Source organism: Gekko japonicus, unplaced genomic scaffold (assembly GCF_001447785.1).
Source record: "Gekko japonicus isolate JY-2015 unplaced genomic scaffold, Gekko_japonicus_V1.1 scaffold127, whole genome shotgun sequence".
NCBI classification, from domain to species: Eukaryota; Metazoa; Chordata; class Lepidosauria; order Squamata; family Gekkonidae; genus Gekko; species Gekko japonicus.
This window is the reverse complement of record NW_015170891.1, coordinates 193494-220018: the sequence shown is the minus strand read 5'-3', so window position 1 is coordinate 220018 and position 26525 is coordinate 193494. Positions and strand designations below refer to the sequence as shown.

The 26525-nt window shown below is 42.4% G+C and overlaps 1 protein-coding gene across 1 annotated transcript in view; it reads right to left on the bottom strand.

The window, feature by feature from the left end:
- PSMB7 (proteasome subunit beta 7) overlaps positions 1–18891 on the bottom strand; it is a 38426-nt gene extending 19535 nt beyond the window's left edge. The window contains exons 1-6 of the mRNA XM_015418437.1: positions 18714–18891; positions 17541–17634; positions 17340–17437; positions 16724–16864; positions 16372–16487; positions 9060–9118 (exon numbers count right to left, since the gene is read on the bottom strand). Of these exons, the coding sequence (XP_015273923.1) occupies positions 9060–9118; positions 16372–16487; positions 16724–16864; positions 17340–17437; positions 17541–17634; positions 18714–18784 (579 nt within the window). The 5' untranslated portion in view covers positions 18785–18891. The remainder of the gene's footprint in view (positions 1–9059; positions 9119–16371; positions 16488–16723; positions 16865–17339; positions 17438–17540; positions 17635–18713) is intronic.
- Positions 18892–26525: the final 7634 nt, after the last annotated feature.

The window sequence follows — 26525 nt, the reverse complement described above, 5'->3', positions numbered from 1 at the left end:
TCCTGCTGAGGGTTGAATCCTACTGCAACCTCGACCTAAGAAAGGAAGGAGGAAGACTGTCCCTTTCAGCCTACCTAATAAACCTTGTGGGTAGGACACCTGAGAACCCATAGGCAACAAACATGTGAGGCAGAAAAATGTCGTGCTTTTTTTTCCTTCACAGGAATTAGTGTTTCATAAAACTACCAGCAATGAATGGGTATAACTGTCAATATAATATCAGGCAAGCGTGGCAATTTCAAAGGTGTAAATAATGTATTTAAAGAAAGAATGTCTTGTTGATTTGTAAACTGGACAAGGGGGGAAGGGATTAAAGCACAAATATGTATAACAATGCGAAATGTAAAAATCAGGTTACGAATTTACCTGACCGGCTGTACAGGTCAAAACCAAACCAAACCTAAAATACTGATTTCTGTCTCCTCTCACAAGGTGGAAGGTATACTGTAATCACCAATCTGGTATTGAACTAACAAGTAATGCAAGTGATGAGATGCCATCATGACCTCCATGGACAAAAATTAAATTCTACTGAAAAAATACGAGTGGTCAAATATGACCATGGTATACCATGCACAGTTCTTTGGGTGCATTAAAATTACAGTGCACTCCTAAGCACAGTTACACCTTTCTAAGACAACTGGCTTCAATGGACTTAAAAGCGCTCAGGACTGCAGTTAGTGCATCAAGTCCTTAGTGCCTTCAAGTTTTCTTTTAAATTTCACAATGTAAGCAATATACATACTACATTATCTTTACATTCTGATAAATATTATGCCAATAAAAATAATTTCAACATAAACCTTTGAACATTTAAACTACACTTTATTTCGTTTTGCTAATCTAATATTTCAGCTCAGATTTGTTCTTATTGGAATATCTGCAAATTTATATTTTATTTACAAAATCCAAGTCAAAATAAACATAACCCAGATCTTGCTTTAAAATTTATGGCATTGGAATAAACTTCCAGAAAATTTTCTGATTCATATTATTCCAGAAAACCTGCTCCACTGGGCAAAAGACCGGGGACCAGGATTTGTGCTCTGCCACACTCCTAAGGATTCCACACTGACAGAATGCCTCTAACTGCACACAGCACATCAGCACTGGTGCCTGCATGAGGGAAGAGTCATAGCTCAATGTACAAGGTTCCGGGTCGAATCCCTGGTGACTCTAGCTAAAAGGCTTTCAGGTCAAGAAGAGCAGAGAAGACTGCTCCGTGCCTGGGACTTGGAGAGCTACCAACTGCCTGAGTAGACAGCCCTCGGCTAGATGGCAATGAATCTGGCACTTCTAAAACATAAACTAAAGTCAGTTTTTAGCTCCTCAGACAGGAGCAGCTTGGAAATGTGCACGATGGCATTGGCAGAAAGCCCAGCACCACTCCATGCTCTTCACTGTCTCAGCCATCCCTCATCCCCAGGTCCCTCTTCCAATGTTACAAATGGCGCAAACTGTATCCTATCTTTCCATTCCAAAACCCAGACAGCTACCAAAAATTAGATCAGACAAAACGATTTATGAGAAATAAACCAACCAACCACAAAACAGCAGAAAGAAATCATACAAAGCACATACAAGCAAGATTTCCCTGTCAGAAGCAGCTCTAAAGACTGATCAGTCAACTTTCACCCAACTCCAAAGCTCCTCTTAACAGCCAGATTGCCAGTGACTGCTGAACAGAGTGCAATAGGGCTAGCCAGGTCTCCCCTGGTAAGGTAAAGGTAAAGGTTTCCCTTGCTCAAAAGCCAGTCGAATTTGACTCTAGGGATGCGGTACTCATCTCCATTTCCAAGCCAAAGAGCCAGTGCTGCCCAGAGACGTTTCTGTGGTCATGTGGGTGGCACGACTAGACCCCAAGGCACACGGAACGCTGTTACCTTCCCACCGAAGCAGTACCTATTTATCTACTTGCAATTTCTTGTCTTCGAACTCCTAGGTTAGCAGGAGCTGGGACCAGATTGTCCCCTGGTAGGACAATCCAAAAACTCTGGGTAAGAGCTTATCTTTCCAAAGGGCATTAACTCCACAGCACTTGATCTAATAATACTGAATGCAGTTCTATGCCCAGTCCAAATGTTCTAATCTTTCTAACAATAGGGATTATTAAACTATGCCTTCTAATAACAAATATTCATATGGAAAATTAATGCACAGCTAATCCCAGATTCTTCCTATTGTTTCCCACTGTTTCTTAAGAGGCCAATTGGAAGAAGTGGGGAAACTACTGCCCCCTATACTCTGCCTTTCACCTGTCACCTCTGCCTCCTTTCTGTTTGCTCCTTCAGGCATCATCACTTGCTAGCTAGAAATGTGCCACAGTTTCCAAGTCCTAGAGAATGTGAGCGTTTCCAGACAGCAGCTGTACTGGTTGCAACCCATCTCTGTTGTTGTTCAGTCGCACAGTCAAGTCCGACTCTTCACGACCCCATGGACCACATCACGCCAGGCCCTCCTGTCCTCCGGAGTGTGTTCAATTTCCTGTTCGTTGCATTGATAACACTGTCTAACCATCTCATCCTTTGTCATCACCTTCTTCTTTTACCTTCAATCTTTCCCAGCATCAGGGTTTTCTCCAGTGAGTGCTCCCTTCTCATTTGGTGGCCAAAGTATTTGAGCTTCAGCATCTGGCCTTCCAGGGAACTGTCAGGGTTGATTTCCTTTAGGACTGACTGATTTGATCTCCTTGATCTGTCCAGGGGACTCTCAAGAGTCTTCTCCAGCACCATAATTCAAAAGAACCTATTCTTCGGCGCTCAGCCTTCCTTATGGTCCAACTCTCGCAACCATACATTGCTACTGGGAACACCATTGCTTTGACCATACGGACTTTTGTTGGCAGGGTGATGTCTCTACTTTTTATTATGCTGTCTAGGTTTGCCATCGCTTTCCTCCCAAGGAGCAGGCGTCTTTTAATTTCATGGCTGCAGTCACCGTCTGCAGTGATCTTGGATCCCAGGAACGTGAAGTCTGTCACTGCTTCCATGACTTCCCCTATTTGCCAAGGAGTGATGGGGCCGGATGCCATGATCTTAGTTTTTTTGATGTTGAGTTTCAAGCCAACCTTTGCAGCGCTCTCCTCTTTCACCCTCAGCAACAACCCATCTATCTGCCCACATTTTTGTCCCTTGGTTTCCAGGCCTATTAGGCATGGCAGTATTTGTCTCTTACTATAGCATGAGAAAAGCAGATCACTAGGCACAGTCAGCCACTGAGAACTTCCACAAAGCTCCTGGTGTGTAAAACCTCACTTCTAGAAGCAGTACTTTCTCTGTCATCATGCCAATTCTGGGATTCTCTCCCAGCCCCCATTTTCCTGTAGCTGATGTTTGTAATGTTTTAGGCACTTGATGATGCCAGTTTATTCTCCAAGTGTTCACTATGACTAATTTTGCATTCTTTGTTCTGACTGTATGCTACTGTACTCTGCTTTCTGTTTTTCATTCTGTAAATGCTTATTGTATTAGTAATAACTGCTTTCTGTTTGGCCTGTTCAAGGAGTTTACAACATGACAAGCTTTAGTATAGTCATGATCGGATGCTGAGGCTATTTGTGTGTTTGTATAAAGTGCTGTCAAGTCGCAGCTGAGTTAGGGTTACCCCATAGAGTTTTCAAGGCATGTGATTAAACAGAGATAGGTTTCCATTGCCTTCCTCTGCAGTCTTCCTTGGTGGTCTCCCATCCAAGTACTGACCTTGCTTAGCTTCCGAAATCTGACAAGATCAGGCTATACTGTACCATTCCACATCCCCTGTGGCTATTTACTGTTAATTGTATTGGCATTCTTTGATAATTAATAAAACTAAATAAAATCAGCAACAATCACTTTACCATTCTCACTATTGTAAACCACCTTGTGAGTCTTTGTTTACAGCTTTAAATAAACAGCCACTCAAAGGTCTGAGATAACCATGGGTACTGGAGTAATGGCTGCTGTTGTCATGCCGCCATCCCTTTCTGAAGTACAGGCAGAGTGCTTGTAAGCAGGGCTGTTTGGCAGGCTCTCTACTTCTGCAAACTAGAATCAAATTTTCATGAACTGGTGTCAAACCTTAGATATTGGTCTGGTGCAAGAAAATAAAATGCCTTGGCACGTAGGATCTCCTCCACCCTGTATCAAGTAGCAAACTCCACTGAAAACAGAAAATGGCTTTGCTTCAAGAACAGTCACTAGGCACACTGCTCTCTCATTTACACTACTTCAGACAAGTGTATAGGGGCGCACATGAGCAACTGTGCCTGTCTCACAACAGCCACTTGCTTGGTATCTTGTTTTGAGGCACCTATAGAGCTTTAGGGCAAAAGCTGTTGCCAGCTTGGCAATCTATAACAGCTCCTCCAGAGGCCAGCATCTATCTACCTGGAGGAGGTTGGATAGAGATCGTCTCTCTGTGCTGCAGCCCGTGAAAGGGCTGTCACGCTTGGCACTGACAATGCATGTGCTACCCAAAAACTCAAGACACACTAAGTCAGGGAGAAGGGGGGGGGGGATAGGCCCTGCTGGTGTGAAGCTGCCTCAGGCGGTGGTAGAAGCTTGAACAACTCATCTTCAAACAGCAGAAAGCCAGAGCTTGAGAAACCTGCAAAAATTGGCTAAGCCTGCAGTCTTCGTTTCTTTAAGTCGAACATCTTCAAAGTCTGCTATTCTCACTGTAGGGCACAGCAGCTGCCAGAGCAGGTTTGATCCCTCAGCTTTTGGCAGCTCTCAACTTGAAATTCCAGCAAAAGAAATTTTTCAAGTTGCTATTATTGCCTGTCACTGATTTATAAATATTGTGCACTATGTGTTGTGGCACGGCTCTCTAGGGACGCCGGCGCATGCCAAAAGCGTAACAGAATGAAAAAAACACAGTTCCTACCCTTCAAATAAATGCTAATGCCTTTAACTGCGCTCACACGATGCTTTTGGTGAACAGCTTCAGTAGTACAGAATATATATCAGAGGGGGGAAAGGCTGATTGTCTTTTCCAGCAGTATTCAGCTGCTACTTTCATTAAGCTCGTTTAATTATATTCCAGATGCTAATTTGCAAGTTGATACCAGAGGGTGCAGGACGGTTTGCCTTTGAATCAGTTCTCTGTGATGTGATGGTCTTGCAGTATACTACTACCCTTTCAGAGCTCTATCAAGATATTCTGACAATTAGTGCAAAAAGGAGCAGCATTCATTTTAACAGGAAAAAATACTAATTTTCTACCCATTTTAATGATAGGAGTCAAAAATTTTCAACGAATTCCATACATTACACTTCGGTACCTAGAGATTTGCCTTCCAAAAAGCATATCTTTCATGCTTTTATATGACCAAGTCTTGGAACACTCAGCCAAAATTATTCCAGTTTGTTTATAACAAAAAAGTAAAAGTCAGTTTTCCCTTAAATTTAAAGATGAAAGATAAAAGCCATTGCCATAATATTTTCCCTACAAATGTACAATATCACACACCTGCATATGCAGTTTTTAATTTTACTTGGATTTTGTAAATCTATCCCATTTTACACCAGTTGGATCAAACACAGATTTTAAAAGATCAGTTGTCCAATTAAATCTTTTGTCTTACATAGGAGGTGGTTAGGGGTGTGCATTCGGCATAAATCAAGCTGAAAAAATACCCAAAAAGTTCCTTATTGGAATTTTTCGGGTGTTTTTTCATCCAGTTAACCAGTGAGCTCCTATCTGGCTATCCAAAAATGGCTGACCCGAAAAATTCCAAAAATATTTGGGATTTTTTGGGACCACTGGATAGCTGCAGTTAAAGGGCATTTAAAGGGCTCTCAGTCCCTTTAAATGCCTTTGGAGTGAATTCTTAGCTTGGAGAAGGCAATTAAAGGGACTGTGAACCCTTTAAATACCTTTGAAGTTCACTCACAGCAGAGTCACACAGCTCAGAGAAGGCATTTAAAGGGACCACAATTCCTTTCAATGCCTTTTCCCCTCTACTGGAAACAATGGAGAATGGGAGCATCTTCTTCTGGGGATCATAGAACTGGACCCCCTAGTCCATTCTTTTTTAAACTTGGGGGGAGGGGTTGAGGAGAGGCACCAGCAGCTATGCTGTAAATTTGATGCTTCTACCTCAAAAAACAGCCCCACCAGAGCCCCAGATACCCCTGGATCAATTCTCCATTATAGGCTATGGGGATCATTGACTATAATGGTCCCCATAGGGTATAATGAGTTGAAAAAACTCAAATATTTCCCGAATCCAAATATCATACCAGTATTGGGATTAAGGAATATTGGGAAATACTAATATTTTGGGTTCAGTATACCTGAACCCGAAAAATACAGGGGTGGGGTTTGCACACCCCTGGAGATGGTGCCTCCCTGGCTGAAAAACAAAAGAAAAGGAATGGGGCAATGAACTACAGGGATAAACCTTCCCTTGGATTTCCCAGACACATACATATTTGGGTTGTATGGCAACCTACCAAAATATTTGTGGCAGTGTGTGCAACCAAGCAAAACCCTAGGACACAGCAAAGTGCAAGTCTAAACACAGCCACTGCAATATAGGGAACTGTGTTGATGCTGGAGTCACCAGTGTTAGTTGGGGCTAACAGAGTAACTGACTTTTGTTCTGAATGGGGGGGGGAGTAGGGCAGTAAGTTAGCTACCTTATGGCCTTGTCTTGTTTATCTCTGAGGTTTGAGGAAGACTGATTAGGATAAAGTCTCAAAATTCCCTAGTAAGATTATAAGAACTGCTGCTGTTAAAATCTGACTCACTGAGACTATGAGCAAATTTGCAAGGGATTCTAATCATAATGGCTGACTGTCCATTTCATCTGAACATATTGTTGTGCTCAAGAGTCCACAAATGCCATCACCAGCAGTAAGACAGGTAGGGCTCATCATCTCCAACCTGACACCAGACTTCACTAGCATTTTTAAAGTACACCATGTCAGACTTATTCATCTCTACTCCAGAAAAGGTAGGACTCTCTCTGACTTCAGAGACTGCATCCCTTCTCGAGTTGCAGGAAGGACAGATTTTGGTCTATTACTAAGAATAAATTTGACACTACAGTAAGCTCAAAATGCTGCTTTAGGGTATGCATAAGAATCAGTTATATAGAAAACTAGAAACCAAAAGGCATGTATTCTACTTTAGGCTGGAGGAAATTGCTTTAGTCCAACTGGCTCTTCTGTTGGAGGAAGAGCCACTTAAGTTGGAAGAAAGTTGCAAACTTTGTTCACTGTAGTAGTAGGATTTGTTGCTGTTGTTCAGTCACACAGTCGAGTCCAACTCTTCACGACCCCATGGACCACATTACGCCAGGCCCTCCTGTCCTCCAGAGTTTGCTCAATTTCATGTCCATTGCATCGATAACACTGTCTAACCATCTCATCCTTTGCCATCCCCTTCTTTTTTTACCTTCAATCATTCCCAGCACCAGGGTCTTCTCCAATGATGCCTAAGGGCTTTTTCTGTGGCAGCTCCAACTTATTGGAATGAGCTTCTGGATGAAATCAGGGTCCTTGCGGGACCTTGTACAGTACCGCAGGGCCGCAAAAACGGAGCTCTTTCGTCAGGCATTTAGATAAAGAGCTGCGTTCTATCATCTTCACCCTGTCCCAATTCTACCCTGAGCCCACCACTAGAGGATGTATCGTTGTATGTGCACTTTGTCACAGCCGTCACGCCATCATTATGATAATAGTTTTAATAATTTTACTGTGTATTTATATTGATTTTTACATTGTTGCTTTATCCATTGTTCTCGTTGTGAGCCGCCCTGAGCCTGCCTTGGCGGGGAAGCCGGGCTAGAATCAAACTAATAAAATAAATAAATAAATGAGTGCTCCCTTCTCATTTGGTGGCTGAAGTATTTGAGCTTCAGCTTCAGTATCTGGCCTTCCAGGGAACAGTCAGGGTTGAATTCCTTTACGACTGACTGATTTGATCTTCTTGCAGTCCAAGGGACTCTCAAGAGATTTCCTCCAGCACCATAATTCAAAATCTCGAATTCCTCCAGCGCTCGGCCTTCCTACATGCCATTAACTTGACACAATTTGTAACTGGTGGCAGTGATGTGGGGCACAAAATTCTGCCCCACATATGTACATATAGTGGTTGTCAGGGCTGTTGTGCTGCAAATCAATCATGTTGGATGGGCTAAATCTAGGAGTGAAGCATGGACAAACCCCAGCGCTTGTATATGGTCCAGGCTTGTACATGATGCATTTGCCTCCTTTTTCCTAACATTACTTAAATACTTTATTATTTATCAAGCAGCTTTCAGCAGATTTCTAGTTCCAAAGTCTCAAGTGTATAACATCAACTGTTGTAGGACAACAAGGAGTAAACACAGAACAGTCCAAGGACCATAGATTTCTGTACCTGCATGTTAACAGACACCAGCCCAAGTATCAGATTTTTCAAGTAAGAGAGATCATGCCTCCTACAATTTTGTGCCCCTCTGCATACTCACATCTTTATGAACAAAGTACAAATAATATTAAAACCCAGGGAGCCCTGAAAGATTAAATCCTTTTCTCATGGTCCTTGGCTAGTCACAGTAGGTTGACAATAATATACCACAAATGACAAAGAGGGGGCATCAAATGGCCAAATATATGCAGTTGGGAAAAAACCTGTGGCAAAATTAGTTATCCTTAGACAAACACAAAAGTTATTAACAAAACAGAGTTCTATATTACAAAGGAAGGGTAATACATATGTTCATAGAATTCTTAGTAAAAGGAAAAGACCATGAGATCCCCGCTCCAATTCATACCCTACAGTAGGACCCACTATGCTATAAGCCACCCCCACCTATATATTAACTTGCCTATATATTAATTTGCCTACGATACTCCATATTATTTTATTAACAATGAACACTGTTCAGAAAGAAACAAGTTATCCTATCCCAGATCCATATGCTTAATGCAATTATTAAAACAGATGTAGGATCATAGGCAAGACACACAAATAAGGCTATAGGTAAAAAACAGAAATGCCCTGCCCAACATATTGTTTCCCTTCTATTCCTATAGCTGAAAACACAACAAAGACACAGTGGCAGGAGGTCAAGGGGGGGGGGGGGTTACCTCCATGTCCGGCTTGAAATTGTCTTCAAAAACTGCCATGGCTGCCAAAGCACCAGAACCTGAAATCAACAGAGAAATCATTTATTTTTGTTTTACTGCAATGGAACGGCAATGCTTAAAAGAAAAAGGAAACACAAAACGTTGTGCTACTTGCCATTAAAACTGGATCTTTACAAATGCTAATTTTCATCTTGCTACTGACCATTTAAATGAGCATCATCACTTACTTCAGCTGGGATCCTCCTCACCTGAATTTATAACCACCTAACTCTAAAATAGCAGCTTGAGTATTGGATCCTTAGATACAACTTGCATTTGCAAATTCCTACCAGCCGAGTTATTAAACAGAGGTATACACACCAGGGGCAGGGGCTTGTGTTCCTTGAACCACAGCACCCTCCACAACCATGCCACACAGAAAACTGCTTTTGAAATGGAATGGACTACAGAAAGCAAATTGTAATAGGTTATTAAGGAAGCCAGGCTTTGTGTCTGTTGTTCAGTGTCACGGTCGCCCCCGTGACTCCTGCACCCCGACGTCCAGCGGGCTGCAGGGAACCCCCGGCCCCCGGAATCACCGGGCACGTACCGGGAGGATGACCACAACGACGGGCGAGGAGCGTACCGGCGACGGCGGCGGCGATACTACCGCGGCGACGGGAGGCAACAGGGACGCCGGAAGCGACCGCACCGAAGACCCCGAGGCCCCGGTTCAGACAGGAGGATACTGCCGGGGAAGGGGGGGCGGACGGGCGAGAACGCAGCCGCGGGCCTCTCGAAGGGGCCTGGAAGCAGCCGGGGCGGACGCGCCGACGCGCAGCCACCCTGGGAAGCTGGGGCGCGGCCGGGCGGTATCGGACGCATCCGCGTCGGAGGCTTTGAAGGAGGGCGGGGCCAGGACGGGGGAAGTGGCGAGACGGGAGGAGGAAATAAAAGGAAGGGATCAGCAAGCCAGTGAGGACTTGCTGGGCTGGCTGTTAGAACGAGGTCCTCGCTGATGGAAGCCTAGAGAGAGGGTAGAAAGGACCAAGATAAGCCAGGCCCAGCACAGGCCGAGGGCGGTGACGGAACCCCCTGCTGGCCTGTGTCTGAGGCGCGCTCCCTCCAAAGGATATATTGTCCTGCCTCCCTGTAGTCACGTTTCCACGTCCTGGGCTGGGTCACAGGCTCGTACAGCCTAGGGGAACGTCACGGCGGAGGGCGAGCAGACCCCTACGGAGGGGCACAACCGTGACGTTCAGTAGTACAAAAAAGTTAAACAATCTCATCAAGCATATATATGTTCTCAGATTCCACTCCACCTTCTTTTAAAAAAGGAATAGCTATTTCTTAATCTATAACTGCATGATGCCACTACTGTCCAGTCAGAGTCTTCGAGGCTGAGGTATGCTAGAAGTTTAAATATATGAAGCAGATGGGAAGGAACAGACTTTTAATGAATTAGTTCAGTGTATTCACCGTAGCATAGAAGATGTGCCAGCAATATTAAGAAAGCTGCTGGCTGCTGCCTCCTGGTTATTCATTCTCTTCATCTACATTAAACCAGATTATTACAGTGCATTCATTTTGGTATTGTTCCTACTGTCTGCTCTGAAAAGTAAAGCAGACAAAGTGGCAGATGTGAAAAACATAAGGATTTATTCACACCTCATACATATCAGATTATTTCAAGGATAGTTCTGCAAGAGCCTCTTTTCACCCAACAAATCACAGGCATCACAAGCACATCCTACATGTGGACTTTAAGAAGCAGCTGTGCACCATTTGTATTTTTAAACTTGCTTTGTTCAGAAGAGAATCTTTTTGCATAGAGACATCATGATGTCTCTATGCAGCCCAGACTGTATGTCAGGCCACTCTACTTTTGGAGATTGAACAAAGTTACCCCACGATTTTTTATGCCAATTAGGAGATTTTTTGGCATTTATTACTTTTTAACTTGTTTTGCATACCACTATCTATTTAGCTGGGTCACCCAGAAAGCCGTATTTTCCATTTAAAATGATTTGTGTACATCGCTTGACCACCTCAATGGTTTAGCAAAAGAAAAAGGCAGCGATTAAACAGTTTCAAATGAGGCATCCTGCTGATTTTATCAAGTCTGCTGAATGTATAATGAAAAGGGAGAAGCTGACAGTGACACTGCTGAGAAAATACAGACTACCTTATCTGAACCATTTAAGGAGGTCCAATTATAGATCAAGTTTAAAGGGTAGAAGCAGCAGATTTACAGACACAAATCAATGAACATGGTAATCCCAGTGAATGTGACAGATACTCCTGTTATAGAATATTGCTGTGGTTGAGGATCATTACCTTTACAGTACCAAATACATCACATTTATAAGCAGTGGGGTGCTCATAGCATCCTCTTATACTCCAGGCAATGGCTATTCATTTCAGACTCAGCACCACATATGGCTCCACTTTCAAAAAGCTAAAACAAGGAACAAAAAAATGGAACACTTTCTAAGGGGCTTACACAGTATTCACAGAATATGTAAATAGCCCAAAACAGCAAACAAAAGGAACTGCACTAAACCACAAGGAAAAATAAAAATGAAGCCGTGTTCTAGATACTCTTTATAAAGCATGCACTGCTTCCAACAAAAATACATCTATTGTTGAAGGGCGAGGAGATAAGGTTGCCATCTTTTAAGCAAGATGGAGCCTTGACTAGAAATGCCAAAGGTGACCGAGCTTACGTAACAGAACAGGTGGCAGCTATTGCATTCATACACTAGGAAAAGGACTGCCAATATCATGGGAATGGAGGACTGCAGATAATGGAAAGATGTGTATGCACATACATGGACTGTTAGTTTGCAGAGGTTCTGCCTGTAAAACGTGTGAAGCCAGATTTTGCTCTCATCACATACTGTGCTCAAGCAAATTAGAACAGCTAAATACTGATATGCAAAATGACAATGCAACTGGGATGGAGACTAACTGCCCTGTGCCTGATCACTCCAGTGTCAGCTGTCCTCAAAGACTTTTCAGTTACAGCTCAACCACTTAACAACGACTATTGAGTTCCATGAGAGTATAAACAGGAACAGGGGGAGATATACCACCCCAAACATTCCCTGGGGCAAAGGAAGTGACATTTTCCCTGTGCCTCTTGCAGACTATTTTCTCCCATACAATTCAGCAGCAGCCAGCTTTCTTCTGCAAAACCCCACTCTGTCTCTTCTGGTGCGGTGGGGAAACAGATGTAGCACTGATCTGACATTTCTTTAAAGAAATTATTTCTTTAAAAGAAAAACATAAAAAGGAAAAAAACCAAAATCCAGCAACTAGACTTAAACAAAAAAATGTACACCAATCTGGCACTTATCTGACTGCTAACAAAATGGCATGCAGGTTGGTTAACACAGCAGTTGTTATATTATTATATTTGTGTCTGAGGCCCTGAACCAGAGTGTCAGACAACACTCTCAGCATGGCCAGCATAGCTCCATGTCCCTTTTCAAAAACAAAACCCAATGAGTTGCTCAGCAGCTGTCTTGCTCTGTTCAGCATTGTGAATCCTCAGCATGCAAAACCCCATTTGTATGTCCGAACACTGAAGACGTGTAATACTGCCCGGGCACTGACTAGGACACCTGCTCACACAGTGCTTGTTACGTATACTGGAGTAACAGTGTATGCTCTGGATCAGCTAGATGGGGGCACGCAAGTGCTAGCCTGTAATTAAATTTAAAACAGACTGGAAATCACTCTACATGCATCTGAAATGCTATTTTCTTCATCAGACCACGGGGAGGGGGTGGTGGAGTTTTTTAATCTCAGTGTCCAGGGTTAAACAGGAACTGGTGATTCCAATACCTAAATTAGCATTTGTATATATATTTTTTTAGCAAAAAAAAGAAAAACACAGAAAAGCAGTGCACATCTTCAGAACCATAGGACCTGTTTGCTACCACTGCTGCCTCTGCCTGCCACGTTGAAGAACGTGTGCAGTGTGAAGAGAGTAACATTTAGATTTCTCTAATCCATCAGTGTCAGCAGTCCCTGACAGGGCACTTATTCACAAATGCTCATTGTTATTCAATTTGCTGTTCAAACTGGGTAGAAATCCAGTGCTCTCCCCAGACCCATCGATCGGCATCATTTTTCACTCTGGTTCCTGGCTGAGAGGCCTGGTCTCTTGGTGGCATCGCCTGTGCAGCAGACAGACATTGCCAATGCATGAAGAGCTGATTTATGAATATGAAACAACACTGGTGCCAAGAGACCAGGCTCAGCCACTAGAGACCACCAGAATGCAGCTCGATGCTTCCCAAGTCTGAGCTGCAGACTTCAAGTGCTTTAATTTTATGCACGCATTTCATTATATAGCCATGGCCAGAAGCTTTTCTAGACAAGCCAGCAATCAGACAATCTTGCATCGTTTGCTGAAATCCACATTTGTCCTTTGTCAGCATAAACACTTTAATTTGATGTTTTCACTCCTGAGTAAGCACTGAGTATGTTTTAAACTCCTTCTGAGGGAGGACACTGCTTTGTGTTCAGACACAAGATGCTGGATTTCTATTTCCTTTGCATATCGTGAGCAAATACAGAGAGATCTTCCTCATTTATGCCAGTTTTTCATAATATATCACTTGAAACAGAAGGAACATGGGAGGGGTAATTAACATTCAGTATGGACAAATGGGAGGAACTTGCTGTTTTTTTAAAAAATTAAGATGATTTTGTGGCATATGTGGACTTTAACATCTCATCCAATATCAGCGATCTAAGCATCTGCACTAAGCACTTTGAGCATCAGGTCAGTATAGCAGCTAGAGTGAAAATTTAGACAGGGAAGATCAATTTGAATCTCTGTTCAGCTGGATCACTCACTGGCTGTATGACAGGGATGTTTGCTGCCCTGAACTCCTTAGGAAGGGATGGGAGAATAATAGTAGTAATTAACAGAAACGCCATTTTGGACAACCACCAGAATGGAAATGACAGCAAATAGCTTTCCAGTGACCCACCAAAGGGTTGATTTCAAACATATGCTAGTGTGCTAAACATATTAGAGACCAATCAGTCTATCCAGGACTACCAAGAAGACAAAACAGTATCATTTAAGGGGATGGTGCTGATCTTAATACACCCCTCTGTCTAGAGAAATCAAAACTGGATTATTATGCCTTGTTAGACACTCACATTTGTGCCAGTTTTCAAAGACAAGGGCTGAGCTTCAGAATACTGGATTCAGTGCCTGATTTTATTTCACATTATCTTAGACAGCTATTTACCCCAAGCCTTATGGAATAGGTAAGTATGAAATTTTTATCAGAACTACATTTTCCTGCATCTGACCCTTTAAATTTAAACATGACAACTACAAGCTTTACACAATCTCTTTAAAAGGCAAATGGAAGTCGTCCATATGGTTGACCGGATTTGTACAAGATGCTCTGTGGCATACCAACAGTACAGCTTTGGAAACAGCTTACATCCAAACTCTAAGCATGCTTCTTTTGAAGTAAATCCTACTGAGTTCAATGGGATTTGTTCCAAAGTGTGCCAAGATTGAAGCCTTATTTTTTAAATAGGAAACAAACTGATATGTACAGTATTTACTAAAAAGGCAGATTAACACTGCTAGTTTTCCCTGGCTTAGATGCCTGTTTGCATCTTATCAGAGGAGCCCTTACTAGGAAAAAAAAAATATTTTACTGTGTTCAGTAAACAATATTCACACTACAGCCATTCTTTAGACTGAGTATCAAACAAACAATGTCAAAAGATGCCTCGCATAAAGCACTGGAGAACAGTCCTTTAGTTTTGGTTTATTAATCACTTAATATGTATACACACAGCAAGCTAATTTATGGTTCAGTTATTGAATAATTGATACGTTTCAGGACACATTTATAAATAGTAATCCTATTTCAACTTTTATGTTAGTTAATATAAGAGCTTAGAATATTACATCATAAATCCTGTAACAGCATTTTTAAAAATAGATTTTATGCACAAATAATTTACTACTTTGTGGAGTACCATGGCACCATCTATTGGCCTCAAAAAGCCTTTTCTCCCCTGTTGGTCTAAGTACCCTATACAAACCTACTTACATATGCATACAACTCCTCTTCCCTAGCATGTGTGTGAAAGAGCATCAAAAAAGTCCACATGCCTTTTGCATGACTAACAAGAACTTTTTACTGATAAAAGGAAGATTTCTGTGATTGAGTGCATCCTACTTTCCTACTTAACACTATTTCTAATAAATTCAGCAATACCATTTTGTGCTGCTAAACAAAATTGCTACTTCTGTGTATACAGGAGGGATCAGCTTTAGAGCAATGCCATTGAGATAAGCCTGAACTCATATTGATAAAACAGAGTTCAATCAAACAATTTTTAGCAAACATTCATATTGTCACCTATTTACAAAGTACTGCAAGAATTTCAAGAACAAATAATTAGTGAAAACCTCTGTCTCTCATTCATAGTCACTGACAGAAAACTATTCTCACAAGTTTTCAGTCAGCTAACTTTTATGACTTTTATTCAGGTACTTTTGCTTTAACAAGTAACAAAACAGACAAGCAGAAGTCCCAAGAAGACCCACCAGACAGCTAACTTATTTTTGTGGCTTTCAGTCAATAAATCAGTCATGGTGCTGATTTAAAAAACCTTAAGTGCCCATTTCAACGTTACTTCTCCAAAGGGTATGGTGGCATTTCAGATCCTTCGTGTTTCTCTTTCCTTTACTGTGCAGATGAAGAATTGTTAACATGGGACATGATTCAGCACTGAAGCTATATTCTAGAAATTCAATTATCCACCAAGACCAGGGAATCTGGATTTCTCTCAATGAAATTACAATTTACACACAAGTTAAATGTTTATAAGAAATCAAGAAAGCTGATGAAACAACAATGGTTTTACTTTCAGTTATGAGTTCTCATAACAAGTAACAATCTAACATATAAGCTTAGAAAGACAGGATCTCACAAAGTATATTGTTTATTAACAGCCTTTTCTTTTACTAACAGCATTTTAACAGGGAATGATCTCCTAATCTTGGGTTTTTAGCTTAGTGTGGGTTTATCTTTTCTTTCTCCCTAAAATTGTAGTCCCCCTATCCCAATTTTTTCTTGGTAGTTTATGTAGTATTATAAACAAATAAAATTAAAAATCCCCTCCGGTGGCTTTTTTTTAAAAAAAGGTTTTACTTTCAGGTTACATAAAACTAGTTATAGAAAAAAATGTGGCAATGAGGAAATAAAAGTGAAATGTTGTGGGTTTCCACTAGTAGGCAGTATGGTTGCCATGTTCTAAAATATGAAAGAGCATTGCTCACCCATTGTGACGTAAGGCAACTTGTCTGTAGATCCATGGGGATAGATGCTGTAAAGGTGGGGGCCAGTGACATCAACCCCTCCGAGAACAAGGGCAGCACCTATATAACCTTGATACCTGGGTAAGAAAAAAATATATATAATGACAACACTAGAAATGGGCTCCAAATTCAAAAACTTCATTTTTAAAAGCTGTCCCTGGGTACCTCTGCATGCACACTTACTTGAAACAAGCCATTCAAATATTTACCCTGCCCAACTGCACGTCTTGCTATACTGTATTTACTGAACGGAAGCAAGAACAGCTGTTCTGCAGGTCCTCAGCATCACACAGTCCATGCACATGGCAGTTACCTGAAGAGCATCTGCTTGAGCATCCGGTTGGCAGTGACCACTCTTGGAAGCCGCCCAGTTGACAACAAGTGGAGTTCCATGTTGGAAGAGATCAGCTGGGTTGTCATTTCAGTGTCTGCAGCAGTCCCAGCTCCACAACAACTGTAACCAAATTAAACAAACAAATCAAATTAAACAGTTCTTTAAAAACACTCTGGTATCAGGTTGCCACTTTAAAGGAACTGGAGCAAACTAGGCAAACAGACAATAATTTTCAAAAGAAGATGATGAGATCACTGCAGTGTAAGGAGCATCAATTTCAGTTAGCTGAAGTTTAAGTGGTTGCATCCCATATTTATTTACTGTATATTTATCCTACTTTTCTTCCCATTGGGGACCCAAAGTGGCTTAAAAAATACAATACAATTTAAAAAATTTTAAATAAGACACAATATAAAAACAAAAACGCAAAGAGTACACTAAACATCCTGGACTGGCATCCACCAGGTTAGTCCATCAAGACCAAAGCTCTTAGAAACAAGAGCCTTGTCATCCTCAGAAAGGAACAGACTGTAGCTTTCCCTATATGCAATAATCCCAAAATGTCAGTGGACACACTGGGGGAAACCATACTTACTAGATGTTTGGAGAGATAAAGTGGATTTTTGAACAGTTCTTATCAGCAACAACCATCCCTTCTGTGGCTCTTGTATCTGCTCCAAGCACAACACCATCCTATAGAAACAAAAAGCATTTTTAGAAACAGAGAATGAATGGCACTGAAAGGGGCACACTACTTTAACTCCAACAGACGTCAAAGTAGCAGCTGAAGTCTCACCTTGAACACTACCCCAGCAATGGTGGTTCCTGTCTTGCGGGCTGAAGGAAGCCGGAGACCCTTCTTGGCACTCTCTGCTTCTAGCTGGCTATTCCTGCAACACAATAGTGAAAAAACTATGTTACAAAACTTTTCCAAAGAATGCATAAGATGATACTGGCTATGCCCCTGCTACCAAAGAGAGGGCAAAGAGAACAAAAGTGTTCTTCCCATCAATTATCTAAGCCTATCTTCTAGTTCTCCCTGATAACTCCTACAACCAGATCACCAAGACAGAACACGCACACACTTCAACCTAATCTAAAACTGTTTTGGGGAATATGAACTGGCTTTCTGAGATCTCAGACTAAATTTAAGTGGAACCAGACTGCTACAAAATCCAGGAACTTACTCCAGAGAGAAGCCTGGTTAAGGTCCAGGCTATCCAACAGCCGCTCAACAGTTGGTTTGGGGTGACCAGACCAAATTGCACCAAAGGGGCAGATGCAAAGAAAAATTTGGAAAGTGCATTTCCTTCCTTGACAACAAACATCCCAACATCCCCTCAAATATATCCCAAATCAACAAAACTAACTGAAAACACTGTTCCCTTTACGGTCCATCCCCCTGAAGCAAACCAAACGTCTTATACTTTCCTCCCATTTCCTGATAATGATACCAAGAGGAGAAAGAGATTCGGAAGGAATGTCACGGGGGGGGGGGTTAACAGTCTCTCTTCCCACCCTTCAAAACTCCCAAGCAGGCATTCCCCTTCTTAAGAAAACATCTCTCCCACAGCGGAGATCAAGGCAGCTTTGCAGGGAAGACAACAGAGAGAGAGAGGCCTCCGTTCCCTTTCAAGCAGGGCATAACTGCAGAGCCAAGTCGGGGAATCTAAACTTGTCATTCAGCCCCTCGTGTGGCTTAGCAGAGGCAGGTTCCGCCTGCGGGGCACAGGCTGGTGCAATAACACAATTAATATACTGCATAAATAAAGCAGGTCGAAGGGGGACCAAGCTCCCCCCCTGCCTCCTGTAGGCCGCAGCACCGCCTGAGTCACGGTGTGCACCGCCAGCCTTCCGCTTCTTTCTCTCTCTCCCCACCCCCTCGTGCCCCGCGCCAGCCGCCTGTTTCCACTCGGCGGCCCTGCCCGCCTGGTTCGGTCTCCCTCCCTTCGTCCCTCAGCCTCCTCACCGGGCGCAGTTGTGGAAACTGAATCCACCAGTGAAGTCCGAGGCCTCCAGAGCCGAGAGTGTAGTCGCCATCTTGCTTTGCTTCAGAGCCTGCAGCAGCAAGACGGAAACGGAACCGGCGAAGGAGGCGAGTCTGGTCTGGCGCGCTGGCTGCTGTTGCTGAGTCACCCGCTTGCTAAACGGAGAGGCTGCCCTGCTCTCGCTGTCTGTCAGCGCGGCGGGCGGCTGCAGCTCCTCCCCTCACGATTCCTGCCAAAAAAAACCCCAAAACCACAGTCAAAAGGGGAATGTCGAGGCTTCGGTTTTTCTCTCACAACCACAGATTCGAACCCCTTCCACCGAGGGGGCTGAGATCCCTTTTCTGCTCCTTAGAAGTAAATCCCTTGCACTTCCCACATCAGCAGGATTGAGCCTTGGCATCCCCGCAAGACCCGTGTGGCCCGATTGCTCACAGGAATAAGGAAACAAACATGGCACAAACATAAAGAAGCCCCACACATCTGAGGGGCTTCCTCCCAAGCAAGTATGTTTAAGATTGAGGTCCATGATGGTTTAGATAGCCCTATGCGTGTGACGCATGGTCTGGAAAAAATCTCATCAAACCAGAGGTTTGTTGCTGGAAAAACCAATATTTTCCTTTAATATGTATCAGTGTGTAAACTGGCCGACCAAGAAAGCTGACAGAAAGAAAGTTGGTTCATTTTAAATGTGGTGTTGGAGGAGAATTTTACAGATAGTGTGGATCGCCAAAAAGAAATCAGTGAGTCCTAGATCAAATCAAGGCGGAAATCTCCCTAGAAGCTAAAATGACTAAACTGAAGCTATTGTACTTTGTCATTAATCAGAAGACAAAAGTCACTGGGAAAGACAATAATGCTAGGAAAAATTGAAGGCAGCCGGGAAAGAGGAAAACCCTTTATAAGATGGATTGACTCAGCAAAGGAAGCCACAGCCCTCTGTTTGCAAGACCTGAGCAATGTTGTTAAACAATAGCACGTTTTGGAGGTCAGTAATTCATAGGGTTCCTCGTTCCCTTAAATCGGAAGCGGCTTGATGGCACATAGCACAAACCAGCTTACAACTATGCTTGCCCATACCAGAAATGCAATTAAACTCTTTGGGTCTTTTCATTAAACGTGCATGTTTAGAAGTTCATGCATCTTTCCCAAATAGTGAGACACACTAAACTGGCCAGAAATGTAGACAAGTTGCACAAAATGTATTTTGCATGATTCCAGATTAGCTGTCAATTAACATTAAAAATATGGAGCCTGTCCATGACCCCAAGGCCACTTTTCTGACATCCTAGATGATCATTTTGTATAAGAACTTTGGAAGAGTTCAGCTGGATCATCATGTAGTCCAGCATCGTGTTTCCCACAGTGGCTAGCTAGCTGCCTGAAGAAAGCCCACAAACAGGACCAAAAACCAAAGCACCCCCCATATTATTGCCCCCTAGCAATTGGCATTCAGCAGTATACTGACTCCAAACACGGGGGTTCTGTTTAGCCATCATGGTTAATAGCCACTGATAGACTATCCTTCATGGTTTTATCTAACTGCCTTTAAAGCCATTTTGGCTTGTGGCTATCACTTGATCTATGGTAGTAAGCTCCACCAGTTAATTATGACTTGTATGAAAATCCTAGTATTTTGGGAGATGGAAAAAAGTTTCCCTGTATCCCCTTCTTTCACACCATGCATAATGTTAATAAAGTTCTATCATGTTCTCCCTCCTCTGTAGCTGTTTTTTCTCTAATCTAAAAAATTCCAAACTTCTGAACATTTCCTCTTACAGAAGGTGCTTTGTTTAGGCCCTTGATGACCAGACCTGTGCATGATGCTGTGTTCTAATGGCGAACAATAGGGTTGTACCATATTTCTGTACAAGGATATTAAGATAATTTTTTAAAAATAGTAGTCATTAAGAAGATTTGGCCAATTCACCTCAAATAAACAATTTGCTACCCTAAAAAAAGCAACAAAAACATTTGTCTCCCGTATCACATGCAAATATAAGCACATTCCAAAAAAAATGGCTTCTTCAAAATTGTTTTCCTGAAAATGCAGAAAACAGAGAGTGAAGCTTGCTATTGTCACAGACATGTGACACATCAGTTACTGTTCACATGACAACCAATTTCTATAGTTATTGAAAAAGCAGCCATATAGTAATAGTTATCTTAGAAGATGTTTGTATTCATGATTTGTTTCATCGAATGTGATCCTTCTTCATATGTTACCTTCATATCTTTGCCTTACATATGCCCTGGAGTTCAGGTCCCAGCAAAGACGCACAGCAGCTCTTGCCTTGATCCTGCAAACATCTGCATAAAGTACTAGATAATTATCCCCCAACTCCAAAAAGAAGGATGTTGGTGAGAGTGAGAGCAACAAGTGCATACAACATTTGTGAATTGTTCCATTATAGGGGAGGCAGGTTGCCAGATCCCGACTGGGAGACTCCTGGGTATTTGGGGATGGGGCCAGGGGAGGACAGGGACCACCATGGGGTGCAAGCCCAGGGAGTCCACCCTCCAAATCATCCTTTTCCACCAGGGGCACTGATCTTTTCACTCCGGATGTGAGCCACCAGTCTGGGGCAACCCCAGACCACACCTTGGAAATGGCATCCCAAAAGTGTCCCCCTCCCAACTAGCGCCTCACGGGGGCTTGCCAGGGTCATGGGTCATGCCACCAGGGGTGCCATCACCTCTGGACTGCCCCCCCACCCCCTGCCAGTGATGCGGTCTTGGGCTCTGCCCCCTCAAATGTAGCTTCCATTGTCCCACCTGCCCTGCCTCTGGAGCCTCCCCCACTTTGCAACAATGCAGGGAAGGAACACTGGGGTGGAATTGCCATGACCGCCACCGTGGCAGCAGCCTGCAGCATGGTTGGGCCACCTTCCCCACCCCCACTCAGCTGCCACACAACTTCCCCCTTAGGGAGCTGACTAGTGGCAGTGCAGCTGTGCCACAGCTGGCCGTTGCAGCACTGGTAGGGTTGCCAGCTACAGGTTGGGAAACACCTGGAGATGTGGGAGGTGGAGCCTGAGGAGGGCAGGGTTTAGAACAGGAAGGGACCTCAGCAGGGTATAATGCCATAGAGTCTACCTTCCAAAGTGTCCATTTTCTCCAGGCGAACTGATCTCTGACACTTGGAAATCAGTTGTAATAGCGGGAGCTCTCCAGCTACCACCTGGAGACTGTAGAAAAGATGTATAAGATGTTTTATAGATGGTATATTACACCAGATAAACTTGCTAAGCAGAATGAAAATTGTTCAAATAAATGTTGGAAATGTAAAAATAAGATAGGTACATTTTATCATATGTGGTGGCTCTGTGATGTAACAAAGAGATACTGGAGATGGATCCACGAGATGATGCAAGAGATATTGAGATCTAAAATACCATTTTTGCTAGAAATATTACTACTAAACATATTTCCCAAGGATTTTGATAAAGATTATAGATATTTGATAGTACATCTATCTACGGCAGCAAGAATATTATATGCAAAATATTGGGGGGAAATGGAAGCACCAAAGAAGCAAGAATATGTGAATAAACTGTTGGAGACGGCTGAAAATGACAAACTGTCATCGTTGATGAGAGGGACAACAGACCCAACATTTCAAAAGACGTGGAAAAAACTGTATGCCTGGTATAATATAAATGCATAGTTTAAAGTAATGAAATTTTTGGTATTATTAATCTCTTTTAGTTTAATAGAAACTATGGTAAAAAGATAAGATTATACAGAAACTTAAGCAAACCTTTAGAAAGTGATTTAAGACATTTTTTAAATATGGTAATAGAGTAATAAAATATACTGATCTCTTTGTATGTCTTATGTGTGTTTGTATGTTGTATGTATGTATGTGTATAATATGTGTATAATATGAAAAATAATAAAAGTGTACCTATGGGTACTTAAAAAAAAAGAGAATTCTTCTTTCACTGGCCATATGGATAAATGGAGTCTCCATGTTCAGAGGTCGTATGCTGCTGAATCTGGTTGCTGGAGGCAGAGAACAAGCAGGAACGGTGGTCTTCATATACTGCCTGGGGGCTTCCATTTCCCACACCTTTCTAGCCACTGTTGTCAACAGTCTGCTGGATTAGATGGACTTTCAGTCTCATCCAGTACTGCTCTTATGTTCTTTTAGGTACAGTCAGGCAGTCTGATCCTATACATTTTTGCTTGAAAATAAGTTCTCTGTGTTTAGTGATCTTCATTTCTAAATTTCAAAAAAATTCACAACCTAATTAGCAATAAGTTAGGTACAGAGTCAGCTACAATGGATGTAATTTGGGTTCTGAGGAACAAGTGCATTCTGCTCACTGGGGCACAGAAAAGAATAATATGGCCTTTCAATCTATTTTCATACTAATGTCTTCCCCCTCCCCCTGTACCATTGGGATGTCAGGTTCTGTTGTGCGGAAGAGGGAACTTCAACAGCTGCATCTTCTCCCAGTACAGACAACATTATGGCATAAAGAAATTGTCCTTTCTATACACTGCTATATGTAGTAGAACCTCTGATTCATCCTAGCTGCCCTCCATGTGTGTGTGGTCCTAGGTCATATATATATATATAGGACCTCGTGTTTTTCACCAGACTCTCAATTTAGCGCGTTTAATCTTTCTCCACTTTCTTTTGCTTGGGATGCAGCCCTTTAGAGACTTAACCCATTTATTATGTTACACAGTTGTTAACTGAAGTCAGTTCAGTGGCACACATTAACTAAAGTTATGCAAGTGCATAAGGTCTTTATAGGACCCAGCCCTAGAGACTTTTAAGCAATTAAACTTGTCATGTTAGCAATTGCTTTATACTGTCCGCCATCTGCTGAATTTCTGGTATCTGTAATGCTTCACAAGTCGGCCAGGGTGTGTGTGTGGATTCAGTAGCCCAACTGGAGTACAGCTGAGGAAGAATCTGCAGCAGATTTGCAAAAGAAACATGTTTATCCAGGAAGGATAAGTTGTATTTCTTTTCTTTTGCAGACTCTATACATCAAATAGGGCTGTTAGGCTCTTGCTAGTAAATTCATAGTGAACCCTGAGAACAGCTAAATTGGGTCTAAACATGCAGTAGAGTGAGGTGGTACTGCACTGAGGTGGTAGGATGGACTGCAATTGAAATATTGGAGCTACCATGTGTGTTCTTTTGGCTTAGAGGTAAGGGGGGTATGCAGCCTGTCCAGCCCTCATAGCTGGGAACAGTAAATTGTTTCCTAAGGACTAACCGGTAGTGGAAAGTGCCGGCAAGTCATAGCTAACTTAAGGCAGCGGTGGGTGTTGCCTTCTGACACACTTCCGGTGATGTCAGGGGGTGTGGCATATGCAAACAAGTTATGCTAATAAGTTATGTTAATGAGCTCCTGCACCTCTTTTTCTATGAAATGACCCGTGGTTACCTACTACCTTTATATGGTTTGGTTCTTTTCTGTATATCACAAGCTGCTTTCCCTCAGCTCTTTGAACAGGGATAAAATTATTTCATAGTATTTTTCTCATTGAGGTTTTTTTATATTCTGGCTTCAGAAATCTCAAACTGATTGGGTGGTGTTTCCCTCCCACCTTTGGAGCTATAAAGCTAGACAGTAGCTTTACCTCCAGATCTAATGACAGGAATTAGCTGGGGTGACTTCCTTAATTCCCAGTAGAAGGAACACTCATAACAAGGCCAATGTTCCATTCTCCCTGAAGTGCCACCTTTTTATTTTCAGGGAGTTTTTACATGGAAGAGGATTAAAGATGTGAGTGGCCCCACGTGCAGTCTGAAGTGGTACAGTCCTTTCTTTCCATTCAGAATTATTTTACCATATTCTGCTGTGTGTGGACCTGAGTTGGCCTAGGTAACTGTTATGTCAATTTTTTCAATTAACTTTCAGTAAGTATATTTTTTCCCATTGGCTGTTTTTATCTCATTGTTAGAACTCTGTGTCTAATTGTATAGGATAAGGACAAGCTTAAAAACGGGCCCCCAAGTGCATTATTTCTACATAGGCTGAATTGCATTCCTGGGTATGGAGCAGCTGCACTAAAGATAGAGAAAAGAAATTTCCCTTTAGCGATTAAAAAAAAAAAATCCACTAGAAATGGCACCCAGAGATCTGCAGTAGCCATAGTCTTTGTAGTACAGTATCAATAAATGTTTTAACATTAATCCGTGCAGCACTATAATCGTTAATGGTTGATAACATGCTTCTATATTATTCTCTGATTATGACCCCTTTAAGAGTTTCAGATCCTTATAAGAGATCTGGCATAAAAGAGATGAGACCCTCTTGTATTCCATCCCTCCATGGACATGAACATCTTCCTCTGATGCACCTTAATATTCTTCATGGCTGCCACACTGCAAAACTACTCTCCATTCAATCTTTTAAAAAATTCACTGTACACTGTTTATGTGCATATTTACTCTCTAGAGGTTTTTTAAATGGCTGTAGCATTCAATTAAAGCTGGTAAAGAGTTCCAAATCATGACCAAATAAAGAACAAAGTATTCTGTTGTGCAGAAAGTCTATGTAGTACAATAATCAGAGTACTAGATTAGGACTGGGGAGATCTGGGTTCAAATCCCTACCCAATAGAGAAGCTCACTGGTTGATCAAGGGCCACCTACTCTGTCTTGGCCTGACCTACTTCACAGGGTTATTGGGAGGATAATATGGAGGAGAGGATAAAATTGTGTATGCCACTCTGAGTTCTTTGGAGGAAGAGTGGGATTAAACTGTAATAAAAGGAGTTGATTCTTGCCTTTCCAAAATGTATAGAAATTACTGGAGACCCCCCCCCTCCCAAGTATTGGGGAATAGGGACAGATCCTGGCATGCCTTCCTTCCACCTTAAATTAAATACTGGCACGCTTCTGAAACATGGAAGCTGGCGACCAGCTGAATTGCATGGTAATAAAGTTGCTTCAACACTGAGTGAAGTGGCAGGTTTGCAACTAGTGCAGGTGTGTTGTTGCTGCTTAGTGAGATGTCTAAGTTGTCCAAAACTACCTTGACTGTTACATCTCATCAGGTTATGCATAATCTTTAAAGATCAGGCGTGAGTGACAGTTGCCTCTTCAGGCAGAAAATTGAGTATAAATCTTGCATGTGGGCCCCAGCTTGTTGCTGAGCTCAGAGCACTTGAAGTCTTGTCCTGAGGAAGGTCTACAAACAAATGGCCCTGAGCAGGAATATGGCAAGCAGGGAGCCAGAGTCTAATTGGCTGAATTAGACCTCTAGCAAGTGGGGCACGAGTAACCTAAGCGTTGTCTGACGGTGGACTCCAGCACCTCCACGCTGACCTCCCCTCCTGTAGGGATTTAACTCCTAATGCACAGTAAAAGTTGGGAATAATTTGCAGGCTCCCCAAGAAATCTATTAGAGGCTGCCAAGGGAACAAGGAGAGGATTCGTCCATGTTTCAGAGCCAGAGGCATATGGGACTCTTGAGGGAGGAAACATGCGCTGGGATCCAGTCTTGGGCACAAGATGGGAAAGTTTGTGTAGGTTAGTCAGGTGTGTGTTTGTTTTTTAAATCCATTTTCTTTTTTTCTCCCGCTATGTGCCTAGGTGTGTGTGTCCCACAAGTTAAGCTTTCTTTACCTGACCCAAAGTATGCATGATGTGATTGGAAGAACCCTGTATGATACATGCATGTTGGATGGCAACAGAAGTAAGCCTGAGAAAAGCTCTGTGCAGGTGTATCCTGCCAGGGAGTATTTTTTAAGCCAAGTTCCCAGGCTTGTTGGACATACTGCAGTGGATTTGTTTTTTTTGGAGTATTTATTCAATAGATAATTTT